The 17359-nt window shown below is 43.5% G+C and overlaps 2 protein-coding genes and 1 long non-coding RNA gene across 9 annotated transcripts in view; 1 reads left to right on the forward strand and 2 right to left on the reverse strand.

Annotated features, from left to right (window-relative positions):
• Nucleotides 1–17359, forward strand: part of ACKR2 (atypical chemokine receptor 2) — a 110848-nt gene that overhangs the window by 72018 nt on the left and 21471 nt on the right. The gene's annotated exons all lie outside the window — the stretch shown is intronic.
• LOC114109399 (chromobox protein homolog 3-like) lies at nucleotides 3821–5577 on the reverse strand. The gene is made up of 2 exons (XM_060402132.1): nucleotides 4885–5577; nucleotides 3821–3998 (listed from the first exon to the last, which is right to left on the reverse strand). Exon 1 carries the CDS (start codon nucleotides 5542–5544, stop codon nucleotides 4993–4995), a length of 552 nt encoding a protein of 183 aa, XP_060258115.1. The 5' UTR covers nucleotides 5545–5577; the 3' UTR covers nucleotides 3821–3998; nucleotides 4885–4992.
• On the reverse strand, nucleotides 7471–10354 carry LOC132658171 (uncharacterized). Its single transcript, XR_009597391.1, has 2 exons — nucleotides 10081–10354; nucleotides 7471–8296 (listed from the first exon to the last, which is right to left on the reverse strand). It is a non-coding gene; the product is annotated as an uncharacterized LOC132658171 (long non-coding RNA).

The raw sequence follows: 17359 nt of genomic DNA on the forward strand, positions 1-17359 counted from the left end.
TCACAGGCCTACATGTAAATCCTAAAAATATAAAATTTCTAGAAATCTTTGTGACTTAAGGGTAGGCAAAGATTTCTTAGGTAAGACACAAAAAGCACAATCTGTAAAATAAAAGTTGTTTGTACTTCACTAAAATATAAGAACTGCTGCTATTCAAAAGATACTGTTATGGTAACGAGAACACAAGTCACAAACTAGGAGAAAATATTTGCAAACCATCTGCCTGATAAAGGACTTGTATCCAAGATAAACAGAGAGCCCGCTGTACTCAACAGTAAGAAAACAGCTCAGTTTTAAAAATGGACAAAAGATTTGAAAAGACACTTCACCAAAGAACATATATGGATGGCAAGATATATAGTCATCCATATATGTTCAACGTCATTATTTCTTAAGGAAATACAACTCAGTAGCACAATTAACACTACTTCACACTTAATAGAATAACTAAAAGTAAAGACTGACCAATCCAAGTACTCAGGAGATTGTGGACTCACAGTTTGAACTCACATACTTTGCTGGTGGAGGTGCAAAATGTGCAGCCACCTTGCAAAACAGTGTGCCTGGTTTCTCTCACTGCACAACATAGGCTTACCAGACAACCTAGCTGTCCCATTCCTAGTTTTTACCCGAAAGAAATGAAAACATGTGTTTACACCAAAACCTGCATATGAATGTTTGCAGCAGCTTTATTTGTAATCCCCCCCCCTCCCTAAATGGGAACAAACCAAATGTCCCTCAGCTGCAGAGTGGATAAACAAACTGGTACAGCCATAAATACTGTTGAAGGGAATGTAATTTGGTATAATCACTTTGAAAAACTGTTTGGCAGTATTTACCCAAGACAAGCATATTCCCCAGCAATTGCAGTCCTAGAGACACCCACCCATTAGAAATGTGTGATATGTTTGCCAAAAGGCTTGTACAAAAATGTTACAGCAGTACTACTTAACAATAACCATAAAAGAAAGAGTCTGATTCCATTTTTGATGTTTGACCATGATAGCCTGCAAGCCCCATCATTCCTCTTTCCCTTTTCACTCGACTCCTGGACATGCCAATAAGAAAAGCTAGACACTTGCTTCCTTGGCATGAGTGGGAAGGTAAGATTGCTCAAACTCCCGCCAGTGGGAGAGGGCGTCTTCACCTTTGATCCCCCTCTCTCCATCCACTGTAAAAACTAGAGCCACTTGCCTCTTCTGCTTAAGCCAAACATGCTGGTTTAAGTGTGGGCCCTGCTGTCCCCAGAAAGCTTTATCATGTGATTAATCTTTCAAATCCTCTTGTGAGTGTATTGCATCATTAGTCCCCAGCTCCAAACCAGTTTTGGTTGGGTAGAAGCATGGATGCCACCCTCCAGGGAGCAACCACAAGCAGACCCTAAACTGAACTCTATTCAGATGCCAAGTCAACAGATACATGGACAAATGTATTGAATATCCACTCAGTAGAACCTATAGGGCAGTGAGAATGGATGAAATACACCTGCATACAATCTCACAAACATAATATTGAACAAAAGAAACCAAACACGAAAGAATATATTTAGTATGTGTTTGTTGCTCAGTTGTGTGCCAACTCTTTGCGACCCCATGGACAGGAGGCCACCAGGCTCCTCTGCCCGTGGGATTTCCCAGGCAAGAATACTAGAGTGGGTTGCCATTTCAAAATATATGCCTTGGGGTTGTAAAGAATCAGACACAACTGAGCGACTGAACAACATTTAAATAAACTTTAAAAACAGGGCAAAGCTAATCCATGGTATTAAAAGTCAGAATAGTCACCACCATTCTAAGAGTAGAAGGTTACTGGAAAGGAGAACAGAGGGGGCACGTTTCTGTAAGGCAGGCTCCGTTGGGAAGGGGGGTGGGGGTGGGAAGGGAAAGCGAATGGAGGGAAGCAAGGGCTGGATAGTGAGATGATCCTAACGGAAGTGTTCCGGCAGTGCTCCTGGTCTTGCTGACATATTGAGAGTGTGAACCAACCCTGCCCAGTGGACATATGTGGAAATGCATGTCGGGGTGAAAGGTCCCACTGATAGATGAAGCTGTGTGAACCAGCTCCGCCCTGTGGAGAAGTGTGGAATTGCGTGTCAGTGCTTAAAAGAGGGAGGCGACTGGCCCCTCCTGGGAGCCTCCTAATGTCAGCCAATTCAGAATGGGGATAGAGCATCTAAGAAGGGTATGGTCTTATGTCCAGCCACAGAGAGCTGGTTTCAACCACACTGAGGGGGACAAATGGCTTCTGTGACAGGAGAGGTGGGCAACTGAGGGCTCCACTATGCTCAGGCTTTGTGTGCCTCACCAGGCAGTCTCGGCTGGCTTTGGAATCAGTTTTTTTCAGATGCTAGATGCTAATCCATAAGGTAGGTAGTAATCCCCATTCTACTGATGAAGGAACTGAGGCCCAGGTTACTTGTTTTGTAAATGGCAGAACTAAGGTTTGAACTCAAACCCAGCTCTTAACTTTTTTGGACCATAGTTTCCACTGGCAGCCTGATGAAACCTATGGGCCTATCTCAAAATAATGTTTTAAACAGTATAAAATAAAACGGATTACTGACCCTATTGAAATTGTCAAGAAATGCCAGTCCTATTAAAATACAGATGCTAAGCTATATTTTTCCAATTGTGGCATGCCATGTGCTATACATATGTTTCTTTACTGATGGCTTAAATACAAGATACAGCTGTGGGTCTGAAAACCAAAGGTTTTAGGAAGTGATGGGTGTATTTTGTGATGTCTGCTGCAATGGTGATGTGAAATGAAACTATTAGTGACTTTACTGGTGACTGAGTCACAGGTAAGATTCCATTAGAAGGAAATACTGAATTTCCATCAGAGGCCAGTGACAATAAGGATGTAATCTTTCCACTTAAGTTCAGAGACCTGTATCCTAGGCATGGGTCCAGTGGGGATCTGTGGACCACAGGTTAAGACCACTTCATTCTGTTGTTTCTGACTTGTCTTCCCTTCCCTCTGTTGCCAGGGCTTCACTGGAAACCAGCCTGTGAGCTGGTAAATTGCAAAGAGTGCTGAGTGTTTCTTAAATAACAAGAAAAGATCATAGGGTCCAGGAAACACTGAAGGCCTCTGATGCCTCAGACAGGCTATTGGACACAGAAGTACATAGAAGAATAAGATGTTGCCATCCTTTCAAGAAGCTCCCAGCCTGGTAGAGATAGTATCTTCAAGCAGTTTTATGATTGACCTCCAAGTGAGTTAAACAGGCAAGAAGTGAGTGCTTTGGTAACAGAGGCAGAACAATATTATGGGACGTGTAGTCCAGGATGGTATCCTGTAAGAGGCAACACTAGGGCTGATACTGGGGATGGGCACCTTCAGAGGGGGGCAGTTAGGCACATAGGCTCTGCTTTCAGATGACCTGGGTTCCAAATGTCCTAACTATGGGCAAGTCTGCCTCATCTCTCCATACCTGCTTCCTCATCTATAAAAGGGAGTGACCTGACCAAGTCACAGGGACAGTGTGAAGACTGAATGAGTTTAAATGTCATTAGCCATGATGATGGTGCTGATTATCACTGGGGAGGTGAACTGTCTGGAAGGACAAAGCCCTTATAGGGGTTAAGGACAGCTCATATTGAGCTATTGAGGCTGGATTATTTTCTTGTGAAAGGAGCAGGACTGGGAGAGCCAGTAGTTCTGGAGTTTAATGAGGAACACAGAAAGCATGTTTTATTTTCATCATTTGTGTTTTAGTTTTATTTTGCATCAGGGAGTAACTTCAAACCTTTGATTTCCATAAGACAAGGCTAGTGTGAGTATTTAAGTTTTATTTTTTATTTTTATTTTTTTAAAGGAATATAAAACTATTTATTGACCACTGTTCACCAGTATTTACAATAAAGTAAACAATATACAGTTGAATAACATTCTGATTACTACAAAGTTATTGTTTTTCTTGGCTTCTGCTGAACTAGTAACCCAAAATACTGAGAAAATTGAGCCTTCGTGTAAGGAATGGATCGGAGTCAAGTCTGAAAAAACATGTAGGTCAAGCATAGATTAGAAAAGTTTGTTCACTCATTTATTCCTGTAGATCGTAAACTGCCAATATTTTAAAACTATCTGATTAGGTTTCCATGAACAAATCTGAGACATCCCATGTATCACAACATTTCCTAAATATAGCACAGAGACTTCAATTTCTTGTAAAACAATGGTTCACCAAAAGGAACCATCAAGTGTCCATTTAGCTAAGTTTTGCTTTGCTATATTAAAACATACTAGAATTTTTCTACTTTTTTCATTTGGTTGGAAAGGTTGTTGATAGTGATAAAAATTTTCCTTCCAGGGTTTCTGCATATAAAACTTCATTTGTATGCAGATTCTGATAGGGATGCTTTAAAAAATTACCCAATTTAAACTCCTTAATTTATCTAATTAATTGCAAAATTATTTAATTTGAAAGGTTAAGACTTAAATTTTTAATCTAAGTTGAAGTTCTTATATTGCTCAAAATGATGTAATTTCAGAACATGGGCTTATCCATGGTTATGAAAGGCTGTTGTTTAAATATATTTACCAAAACAAAAACCACAACAAAAAATTAACTCCCAAACAATTTACATGTCTTTTATGTATACACATATAAAAAACTTAGAATGGTCCTCAGGCATATATGAGTTAAATGCAAATTCTAAATTCTGATTGAGTAATGACTATGGAGATTTCCTCCAACATTTAGAAAAACTGTTCTCTAATGATGAGGAAATAATATACCATGGTATCAAATTCTTTCCTACTGAAGGAGGCAACTACAGAAAGCTTTTATTTGTTCAAAGTAACCAGTGCTACAGATGGAAAAAAACAAAAAACCCAATGTAACTTCCCCAATATTACTTCAAAACAAACGTATCAAACCTGATTTTCATTAGAATGTAGTTATTTCTTCACACTAATAAATCAAAAAACCAAGACCCACATTTTATTTATATATATATAAATATATATAAAAGGCAATGCAAACAATTATTGAGCCTCATCTTCCGGACAAGAATGCCAAGTTAGTCTCTCTTCATAAAAAGCAATTACAATTTGAGGACACTTCATATTTGCCTCTTTTGCCAGTACCAAGTCTGCCTCATCAGAATCTTTCCATTTCATGAGGAACATTAATTCTCCACTGCTGTCTGTGGCACCAATTATTTGTTCTGGATCAAGACCTCTGGCAAAACCTCTTGGTTTATCAGCAGCATCTCTTTTCTTCTTTGATTTGCTATCATCAGATTCACTGTCCGACAAAGATTTTCTTTTTGTTCCATCTTTTTCTTTACCAGCTTTTTGAGAATTAAGAAATGCTTCAATTAACTCTGGACAATCTAAATTTTCTTCAGGTTCCCAAGTATTGTCTGCATCTGTAAATCCCTTCCACTTTAGGAAATACTCCACCTTCCCGTTCACTACACGGCGGTCCAGCACTTTTTCTACTACAAATTCTTCAGGTTCTTCCTCTTCAACTTTTTTACTCTTTCCGTTTTGCTTCTTTCCCATTTTTTGCAATGTAGTTTTATTGGAGGCCATTTTTTATTGCAGACTTGAAGAGCTATTATTCACCACCTCTGAGCTGCTCCAGGTCCCGGGTCTGCGACATCTGTGTATTTAAGTTTTAAAAAGTGATGAGTTGATTTAGAATATTCATATAATAATATATAGTATAGGTGGTATGAGATGTGGCAAAGAATGTGAAAGCAGTGGCAATACCTGGTGTGAATCACTGGATTAGGAGACAGGAACCACCTTCACCTTACAGAATTTTATATTTTACTTTTAAAATTTTATTTTATTGAAGTATAGTTGATTTATAATGTTGTGTTAACTTCTGCTGTATAGCATAGTGAGTAGTTACATATATATTCATTTTCATATATATTAATACATTCTTCTGGAGAAGGCAATGGCACCCCACTCCAGTACTCTTGCCTGGAAAATCCCATGGACAGAGGAGCCTGGTAGGCTGCAGCCCATGGGGTCACTAAGAGTCAGACACGACTGAGCGACTTCACTTTCGCTTTTCACTTTCATGCATTGGAGAAGGAAATGGCAACCCACTCCAGTGTTCTTGCCTGGAGAATCCCAGGGACGGGGGAGCCACCAGGCTGCTGGTGCGCTGCCGTCTTTGGGGTAGCACAGAGTTGGACACGACTGAAGCAACTTAGCAGCAGCAGCAGCAATACATTCTTTTTCATTTTCTTTTCCATTATGGTTTATCACAGGATGTTCAGTATAGTTCCCTGTGCTATATATACACTAGGACCTCGTTGTTTATCTATAATAGTTTGCACTTGCTAATCCCAAATGACCAATCCATCCCCTCTTCCCCTTTGGCAACCACAAGTTCTCTGTATCCACTTTGCAAAATTTTAATTTCCTGGCCCAGCCCAGTATTCTCTGCAGTCTTGGATGGGACATGGAGGCTGACAGTAAATAAACAGTATTTAGGAAAAGCCTAGAATTCCTGTCCACATACTTTCATTTCTGGATACATTCAAGGGCAGTATTTCAAACTGTGGGTCACCACCCAGAAGTGAGTTGTGAAATCACTTAATGTGTTATGTTCAGCATTTTAGAAATGTGAAACAGAATAAAATTGAAAATATCAAAGTGCATTACGGATTGTCAGGGCATTTATTTTTTTTTTATGAAACTTGCATAGTTGCTTGCTGCGTAAAATGCATTTCCTGTTGGGTTACAGGCAAAAGTATCTGCTCAGAGAGAAACAGGCCTGGCTTCTAGTCCAAGTTCTGCTCCTGCTCCACTGTCTAGCGGGGGGATCCCCACACCCTCTGAGCCATGGAGGCAGATTAATTTGGTGGCTGTGTTTTGTTTGGGATTCAGACTTAGCCAAGGTGTTGTCCAGCCCATTTATAAGCCCAGAGCCCTCCACCTCCACCTCCTAGGGATTGAGTTCTCTAGGAGGAAGGCCTGGGATCAGGCCAAATAGGGTCCCAGAAATTTCACGGTCACCGTCCTGAGATCATAGAGATATTCCTTTTTGCAGTTTTTTCACACCACACCCAGGGCTTCAGCTTCCAAAGATTTCACCACATTTCCAATCACAGCATTTCCTTATCTCACGGTTTCCTCATTTTGTGGCCACACTTCCCACTGTGATATGTAGTATCTGGGTGGAGCGTATTCCCAACCTGAAGCAGCCTCTGTGTTCTTTACCTCACCTCTCCTGTGGAACCAGAGGAGGCACACTGGGCCTCTCCAGCTCCCAGGGGATCATTCCCCTGAATTTGGTTCAGCAGTTTCCTCCAATTGACCCAGTGCGGAAGGCTTGGTGGCAGCTCAAGGGGACAGTTCTTGGATGGAGTATGTAATAGATAAATGTCTTAGCAGACCCAGAGACAGGGATTTGAGTGTAGATTTTAGTTTTAGTTTTATAAAGTTGCATTCATTTTTTAAAAAATAAAGCAAAGAAAGTCAGCCATTGGCAATGTCTTGTGGTTCAAGTGGTAGTTTATTTGGGAGGTGGAAACACAGGCAGGAGAGTGGGAAAGTGAGACAGGGGAGGGAAGATCATGTAATCCCATGGGGAAATTCAGATAACAGTACAGACCATTCACCTGAGGGTTACTGGTGGCTCTTTTTTTTTTTTTTTAAGTATATTTGTCTGTGCCAGGGTTAGCTGTGGCAAAGGGGATCTTTATCCCCTTTGCAGTATGTGGGATCTTGTTCCCTGACAAGGGATCTAACCCAGTTCAGTTCAGTCACTCAGTCGTGTCCGACTTTGTGACCCCATGGACTGCAGCATACCAGGCTTCCCTGTCCATCACCAACTCCCGGAGCTTACTCAAGTCGATTGAGTTGGTGATGCTATCCAACCACCTCATCCTCTGTTGTCCCCTTCTCCTTCTGCCTTCAGTCTTTCCCAGGATCAGTGTCTTTTCAAATGAGTCAGTTTTTCGCATCAGGTGGCCAAGGTATTGGAGTTTTAGCTTTAGCCTCAGTCTTTCCAATGAATATTTAGGACTGATTTCCTTTAGGATGAACTGGTTGGATCTCCTTGCAGTCCAAGGGGCTTTCAAGGAACTGCTCTCCTGCCTTGGGAGCGCAGAGTCTTAGCTACTGGACCAGCAGGGAAGTCCCTAGTTGAGGGCTCTTGAGGTGGTAGGAAGTGTTGTATCCCTGGAACTTCTGGCCCAGTCATTGGTTACGGACCCTTGATGGGGTGGAATGTTTTAGTTCTCTGGAACTTCTGGCCAGGCGACTGCTGAGGACTCTTGAGGGGGCGAGAACATTGTTTCCTTGGGACTTCTGGTGCACAGCACTGTTAGGGAGGCAGAGGTAAAGCAGGCTTTGTTAGCCAGAGCAAGCCCTCAGACACAGCATAGTGGGTGTTGCCAGTTGGGAGTCAGCCGATGTGTACCAAGTGGGTATAAGGAAGGGTTGGGTCTTGGAGCACCAGCAGTGGCACCTGCTGCAGAAGCTGTGCCCTTGGATTCTGAAAGTGCCACTAGTTCTTGAATACAAACTCAATATACAAAGAAGTAACATCATATTTTCTAGAACAGCTTATTTTCTGTTTTGTGATTGCATTCCACAGGTAATGGAAAATAAATATCAGTCAGTGTGAGGGTCGCCCTTCGCCCGTAATCGCATCAGGTTTGGGAGACTCAGCCAGTGCCAAGGCGAGCACTGTGCCGCATGGCTCTTGGTGGACTCTGCCCATACAGGCCTCCACTGAGACAGTTTGCTGCCTCTCAGTTGGTCGCCAGCCCTATATATCCACACTCAGGATGGTCCACCAGCACCGTCAGGCCTGGCAGTTCACTGAGTACCTCATTTTGTTGCATCTGTGCCAAGCGAGGGATTGGGATGGGGCTGCCTGTAGCTGTACTCAGCTTAGACTCACAGTGTGCCATGTCCCTCTTTCCCTTGATCCCACAAACCCCAGGTCTCTGATGGGGAAGCAGAGCCCAGGGTCATCTAGTGTCTAGAGTGATGTGCTTCCCTCAGGCCCCTCATCTTCTCCCCAGCCTGGGGAATAATTTTTTTGTTTGATGAAGGGCAGAAAGAGAACCTTAATATCTTCAAACTCCTGTACTCAAAGGACAAGGAACAGACTTTTTCTAAAATCTTGCTATTTGAGTAAAGGGAAAGTCAGTATGGGGAAGCATGAATTGACATTTCAAAAATGCCCCATGCAGCCATGACCAATGCAGTGTGGCCACCACGTCCTCCACAGATGCTCCTGCTGCTACTCTTTATCCTCTGTGTCCATTATAGCTTGTGAAACAGAGGAAGGAAAGCTGTCATTTTAAGCAAAGCTGGAGTCCTTAACTTGGGGGCCCACGATATGACTCAGGGAGGGAACCCTGAATTTTGTTAGGAAGAAAATTTACACTTTTATTTTCATTGTGTGCATGCTAAGCTGCTTCAGTCGTGTCTGACTCTGGGACCCCAAGGACTGTAGCCTGCCAGCCTCCTCTGTTCATGGGATTCTCCAGGCGAGAATACTGGAGTCGGTTGCCATGCGCTTCTGTAAGGGATCTTCCTGACTCAGGCTTTGAACCTGCATCTCTTATATCTCCTGCATTGGTGGGTGGGTTCTTTACCGCTAGCACCACCTGGGAAACCCCTTTATTTTCATTAACCTGTGACAAAATTAACATGTTTGATTATGACTGTAAGCAGCGCAAAAGTAGTATTATTAGCAGGATCTTATCACAGGTATCTTAAAAATATAATTTATATTTATCACTGTCTTGGTAGTTGTAAGATTTGTTGCTGTATCTTTTTAAATGTGTTAATAATGAAAGGCATATGTTACTATATCATAAATGTATTTTAAAAATACTTTAAAAACTGTATTTCAGAATAATTTTTTACCTTTTTAAAAATTATCTTACCATAATTTTAGACATGCATTTGCAAGAAATGATACAGAAAGATCCTGTATCCCTTTCATCTAGTTTCTCCCAGTATAACCTCTTGCAATAAGGAGTTCATGATCTGAGCCACAGTCAGCTCCCGGTCTTGTTTTTGCTGACTGTATAGAGATTCTCCATCTTTGGCTGCAAAGAATAAAATCAGCCTGATTTCAATATTTACCATCTGGTGATGTCCAAGTGTAGAGTCTTCTCTTGTGTTGTTGGAAGAGGGTGTTTGCTATGACCAGTGCATTCTCTTGGTGAAACTCTGTTAGCCTTTGCTCTGCTTCATTTTGTACTCCAAAGCCAAACTTGCCTGTTACTCCAGGTACCTCTTGACTTCCTACTTTTGCAATCCAGTCCTCTATGATGAAAAGGATGTCTTTTTTGGGTAGTTCCAGAAGGTCTTATAGGTCTTCAGAGAACTGTTCAACTTCAGCTTCTTCAGCATTACTGGTTGCAGCATAGACTTGGATTACTGTGCTAGTGAGTGGCTAGACCATTCACCAGACCATTCAGGTATGACCTAAGTCAAATCCCTTATGATTACACAGTGAAAGTGACAAGTAGATTCAAGGAATTAGATCTGATAGACAGTGCCCGAAAAACTGTGGATGGAGGTTCATGACATTGTACAGGAGGCAGTGATCAAGATCATCCCCAAAAAAGAAATGCAAGAAGGCAAAATGGTTGTCTGAGGAGACCTTACAAATAGTTGGGAAAAGAAGAGAAGCTAAAGGCAAAGGAGGAAAAGAAAGATATACACATTTGAATGCAGAATTCAAAAGAATAGCAAGGAGAGATAAGAAAGCCTTCCTCAGTGATCAATGTAAAGAAACAGAGGAAAGCAATAGAATGGAAAAGACTAGAGATCTCTTCAAGAAAATCAGAGATACCAAGGGAACATCTCATGCAAAGATGGACTCAATAAAGGACAGAAATGGTATGGACCTAACAGAAGCAGAAGATATTAAGATGAGGTGGCAAGAAGACACAGAAGAACTATACAAAAAAGATCTTCATGACCCAGATAACCACAATGATGTGATCACTCACCCAAAGCCAGACATCCTGGAATGTGAAGTCAAGTGGGCATTAGGAAGCATCAGTATGAACAAAGCTAGTGGAGCTGATAGAATTCCAGTTGAGCTATTTCAAATCCTGAAAGATGATGCTGTGAAACTTCTGCATTCAATATGCCAGCAAATTTGGAAAACTCAGCAGTGGCCACAGGACTGGAAAATGTCAGTTTTCATTCCAGTCCCTAAGAAAGGCAATGCCAAAGAATGCTTAAACTACCGCACAATTGCACTCATCTCACACACTAGCAAAGTAATGCTCAAAATCCTCCAAGCCAGGCTTCAGCAGTCTGTGAACTGTGAACATCCAGATGTTCAAGCGGGATTTAGAAAAGGCAGAGGAACCAGAGATCAAATTGCCCACATCCGTTGTATCATCGAAAAAGCAAGAGAGTTCCAGAAAAATATCTATTTCTGCTTTATTGACTATGCCAAAGCCTTTGACTGTGTAGATCACAATAAACTGGAACATTCTGAAAGAGAGGAATACCAGACCACCTGACCTGCCTCTTGAGAAATCTGTATGCAGGTCAGGAAGGAACAGTTAGAACCAGGCATGGAACAACAGACTGGTTCCAAATGGGGAAAGGAGTATGTCAAGGCTGTATATGGTCACCCTGCTTATTTAACTTATATGCAGGATACATCAGGAGAAACGCTGGGCTGGATGAAGCACAAACTGGAATCATGTTTGCTGGGAGAAATATCAATAACCTCAGATATGCAGATGATACCACCCCTATGGCAGAAAGCGAAGAATCGTGAAAGAGCCTCTTGATGAAAGTGAAAGAGGAGAGTGAAAAGCTGGCTTAACGCTCAGCATTCAAAAAATGAAGATCATGGCATCTGGTCCCATCACTTCATGGGAAATAGATGGGGAAACAGTGCAAACAGTGAGAGGGCTCCAGAATCCCTGCGGATGGTGATGCAGCCATGAGATTAAGACGCTTGCTCCTTGGAAGGAAAGCTATGACCAACCTAGATGGCATATTAAAAAGCAGAGACATTACTTTGCCAACAAAGGTCCATCTAGTCAAAGCCATGGTTTTTCCAGTGGTCATGTATGGATGTGAGAGTTGGGCTATAAAGAAAGTTGAGCACTGAAGAATTGATGCTTTTAAACTGTGGTGTTGGAGAAGACTCTTGAGAGTCCCTTGGACTGCAAGGAGATCCAACCAGTCCATCCTAAAGGAGATCAGTCTTGAATATTCACTGGAAGGACTGATGCTGAAGCTGAAACTCCAATATCTTGGCCACCTGATGTGAAAAACTGACTCATTTGAAAAGGGATAAGTGGGTGGGAGTATGAGTAGAAAGACTGACCACTAGTTAATTATCACTGAAGCTGGATGATGGATCCATGAGAGTTATTTATACTATTCTGGCACTTTCTTAAAGTATATATTTGAAAATTGCCAGAATAAATAAACTTAATAAAGCTAAAACATGTGGTGAGGAGAAAACAGCTGGATTTGGAAGGAAGTTGCCATCAGCACCTGGCTGGGGGCCAAGGGTGGGAATGCAGTCAGGCCGCCTGGACCTGAGACAGACATGTGGGAGGGCCTTGTGGTTGGGCAGATGGGGTAAAAAGGTAAAGGAGTGTTTGGCAAGGCTTTCAGTTCTCAACAGTTGATTAACAGCTGTCACAGTTTCCAAGACCGGAAAAATGTTTGAAAGAAAATAATTCCACAGAAATGAACTTGGCCACAGAAAGCTGGCACCTCAGCCCATCCTTGCCTCCTACCTACTTTCGGGCTTTGCTGTGAGCACCAGTTTTCAAGCCCTACATGATGTCATCTATGCTTGGAACCTGAGGATGTGTGCACCTGCTGCTGGTTGCCGACCCTGACCTCACTCTGGCTGGATGTCAGTCATGCCCTCATGGGCAAAGTCCCAGAGCCAACAATAGGGTAACGCAGCTGATGGAGCATGGATGACGTCAGACCTGACCGACCTTCTGCCACCACTCTCCAGAGAAGCCCCAGGGAGTGGATCTAAGTCATTCTGGGAAGCTTCCTACATCAAAGCATGTGCTGCATGCTAAGTCACTTCAGTCGTGTCTGACTCTGTGTGACCCCATGCACTGTAGCCCACCAGGCTCTGTCTATGAAATTCTCCAGGCAAGGACGCTGACGTGGGTTGCCATGCCCTCCTCCAGGGGATCTTCCCGACCCAGGGATTGAACTTGCGTCTCTTACGTCTCCTGCATTGGCAGGCAGGTTCTTTTTTTTTTGCAGCCTATCTTTTTTTTTTTTTTAAATTTTAAAATCTTTAATTCTTACATGCGTTCCCAAACATGACCCCCCCTCCCACCTCCCTCCCCACAACATCTCTCTGGGTCATCCCCATGCACCAGCCCCAAGCATGCTGCACCCTACGTCAGACATGGACTGGCGATTCAACTCTTACATGATAGTATACATGTTAGAATTCCCATTCTCCCAAATCATCCCACCCTCTCCCTCTCCCTCTGAGTCCAAAAGTCCATTATACACATCTGTGTCTTTTTTCCTGTCTTGCATACAGGGTCGTCATTGCCATCTTCCTAAATTCCATATATATGTGTTAGTATACTGTATTGGTGTTTTTCTTTCTGGCTTACTTCACTCTGTATAATTGGCTCCAGTTTCATCCATCTCATCAGAACTGATTCAAATGAATTCTTTTTAACGGCTGAGTAATACTCCATTGTGTATATGTACCACAGCTTTCTTATCCATTCATCTGCTGATGGACATCTAGGTTGTTTCCATGTCCTGGCTATTATAAACAGTGCTGGCAGGCAGGTTCTTTACTTTACCACTAATGTCACCTGGGAAGCATCTGTTCACCTAGTACACTTGTATTACAGTTCTACTTCATCTCAAGCCCTTGCTGGGCTTTTCTGTGAGGGATTCGCGGATGAGTAAGAAATAATTTCTGTCCTAGAATAGCTAATCAGGTCTGAGTTGGAAGGGAGGGAGAAGGGAGAAGCAAACAATTAAACAGAGTATTCTCATACATTGTGGGCAAGAGAGCACTCGAGTAGGAATCAGAAAGTCCAGGGGCGCCTATCAACTACAGGTTTCTGGACAAGTGACTTTCCCTCTCTGAGCCTTGGCAGCCGCGTCCACAAAATGGGTGTGATAACCTCAGCTTGGCCCAACCCACAGAGAAGGCATGTGGCAAACCACTATATTAACGTGGAATATGTGGTTGAAGGTATTGCGATAAAGGAATAAATATGTTGATTACAAACAGGTATGTTTGTACCCTGGCAAGGGGCTGCTGAGTGGTGAGAAGGTTACATACCCCCTCCCACCTTAACTGAAATCAGCCCCCTCATGAGGCCCTGAGCACGAAGCCCTGGGCAGATATACGGAAGGGGAGACAACGCACGTCTGGGGTGGCTGGAGGGGGCCAGAAGGTGCAGAAAGAGGAAATGGAAGAGGCGAGATAAACATCTTTTCTCTCCTGCTGGGCCATCCGTGGAGCACAGTAGGAAGAAGCTGCTCTGAGATTTGTCACAACATTGAATCAGTGATTCGACATAGACACCTATAGAAATTCTGAATTGGGCAGCCAGTCTGTGCTTTAGGATTTCCAACTCTAAAACCCTGGAGTTGGACCAGATTAATGCTCTCCTGGGCCCAGCCCCAAATGGGGTGAGCTTTGCCCAAGGATTACAGAGAAATGGGGAAAGAGAGACAGTGAGTGAGACAGAAGCTGAGTCTGGGCCAAACCAGGGCTCCTTCCCCTAAAATCCAGTTTGTCAAGTTTGGCTAGACTCAATCAACAAGTTAACCAGCTGCCTCTCCCGTTCCTGTGGAGTGTGCATAGCGCTGGGTACTGTGTGCAGAGGCTCGAGCCAGGCATCAGGGTGGGCTGGAGGGACTTGGGGAGGCTCGTGGCGAGGGAGACAGGCCTTCAGGTGGCTCATGGAGGACAGGCTGCATGTGGAAGCTTGTCAGATTCACAGTCTGTGCTCAGCTGAAGAGAGAAGCAGGTGTTTTGAAAATGCGATGCCACTTTTCACTGTAGTTAGTAAATGTGTTCAGTGAGTTAGGAGTATGTCGGAATAGTAAAGATTGTCAAGTCACAGACCTGTAGTCCAAGGGCACTGTGCCCTGTGGGAGAGGCCTGTGAGCATCCTGTTTGTCTGGCTTCAGAGACTGAGTCCAGCCCTTCCGCAGGTCAGACAGTCTTATTAAAGACAGCAAAAAGAATGAGTTCAGAGGCCGCCCCCCCCCCCCCCGCCCCCTCTCCCTCAGCTCCCTTGACACGGGCGAGTCCCACTGCTCCCTGGCCAGTTTCTCTTGCTGCAGCGCGCTGCACTCACTGCCTTGGCTGCCCTTGGAGCTGGTGAAGGACATCTGGCAGCTATCTCTTGGGTGGAGCTCAGTTCCTCTTTATGAATCTAGGTAAATGTTGCCCAGCTGTCTGCTACCCGGGCTTCTCAGCAACTGTCCCTGCAGCAGAGCAGAGAAAGGGGAGTCAAGAATGAAAAGCTCAGGGCATGAGGTTGGCTGGTACTGCCATGGACGAGGTCAGGATTGGGGTGGAGAGCAGGATGATGGACTGGAAGGCAGTGGAAGGAGGTGGACCTACCTGGTCAGCCCTTCCTGGCGTTGGAGCCCATGACTGACTTCCTCTGACTGGAACCTGCCTATTCCAGGAAAAGGCCCAGCTTTTACTGGGACGATGCATGAGTGAATTTTAGGGAAACCTGGCCACTCATGCAGAGACAGCTGCCCCAGTATCCTGCCCTGCCCACCATGATGGACTGTGGCTGGGAAATCAAGTCAGCAGGAAACAGATGGGTTGAAATATTTCAAAAGAGCATGAGATGATTTGAACATCAAAAATGAAATGAAAGTAGTACTCATGTGTCTCTACCAATATATATAAATAAATAGGACAAAGGACCAACTCTTAATGGTAAAATTCCAGGTAATAAATGTAGAAAGAATGATGGAAATAGAAAATCACCATTTGGCAAACATTACAGTAATAATTACTGTCAGAAAGCATCATTTAATGGGTGCTAAAATTAGTAGTGAAAGTATAAGAAGATACAGGATATTTACATAGTTTCAAAATACCTCCCCACAAGATGCTTATTAATTATAAAGGGTTAATCAGTACCTTCGCTGAGGAAAAACCTGGCAGAAGCCACCTTACCCAGTGATCAAAGTTAGCATGGTCAGTAATGAGCCGTATTGAAATCAGTTTCCTCTGGTATCATGTAGTGAGCAGGACACATCACTTTTCTGGAACACATGCTCCTACCCAAAATGCATAGCCTCAATCTAATCATGAAGAAGCGTCAAACCAAAATTTAGGTTCATTCTACAGTTCTCTGCAAAATGGTGAAGGTCACGAAAGACAAAGCAAGGCCGAGGAACTGTCCCAGAATGGAGAGACCACTGAGGCACAACCGCCAAATGCACGATGGGGTTCAGCTTAAGATCCAGGACCAGAGAGGACACTAGTGGGACAGAAGGTGACATCCGAGTAGGTCTGTGGATTAGTTGAAGTATTATTGTTGTTTAGTCACTAAGTCGTGTCTGACTCTTGGACTCTTTGGTGACCCCTTGGACTGTAGCCTGCCAGGCTCCTATGTCCATGGGATTCTCCAGGCAAGAATACTGGAGTGGATTGCCATTTACTTCTCCAGGGGATCTTCCTGACCCAGGGACTGAACCCACGTCTCCTGCATTGGGAGGTGGATTCTTTACCGCTCAGCTACTAGGGAAGTCCAGTTAATGATATTATGTTGATGTCAATTTCATGGTTTAGATAATTGTGTTATGCTTATGTAATATGTTAATGATAATTCTGTGCACAATTTTTGCAAGTCTAAAAATTATTTTAAATTAAAAAATTAAAAATTAAAAAAAATAAAATTAAAAAGGGGGTGGTGAGAAAGAAGCCCAAGTTCTAGAACCTAGCTGTTCCCCTAGATGGAACCAGGACTCTGTGGGCTTCTTCTCCCTATTGGTAATTAACATTTGCCCCAGAGAGACTTGGAAACCCACTCACGAGGAAGGTCTCTTGCTCCCCACTGTTGGGAGTGGAACCCATTACAGGCTTGGCCTCCTGTGGCCTGTGGACCCCAGAGAAAGGCAAATGTCTGTCTTTGTCCACCTCTCTGGGGATATTTAGTTCTCATGCCTGTCTGAGGGAGACACCAACCCTACCTCCCCCAAAAGATCTGGAAACCAAGGCTCAGAGAGGTGAGGCTACATTCCCTAGGTCACACAGCACATACATAGCCAGATTCAAGCCCAGCTCTGGGTGACCCTATCACCAGTGCCTGTAACCACCTGCCATTATTCTGTTAACTGCTCAGTTCAGATAGGGGGCAGTGAGCATTCACCAAGCATCTGCTGTGTGACGGGC

Source organism: Ovis aries, chromosome 19 (assembly GCF_016772045.2).
Source record: "Ovis aries strain OAR_USU_Benz2616 breed Rambouillet chromosome 19, ARS-UI_Ramb_v3.0, whole genome shotgun sequence".
Classification (NCBI taxonomy): domain Eukaryota; kingdom Metazoa; phylum Chordata; class Mammalia; order Artiodactyla; family Bovidae; genus Ovis; species Ovis aries.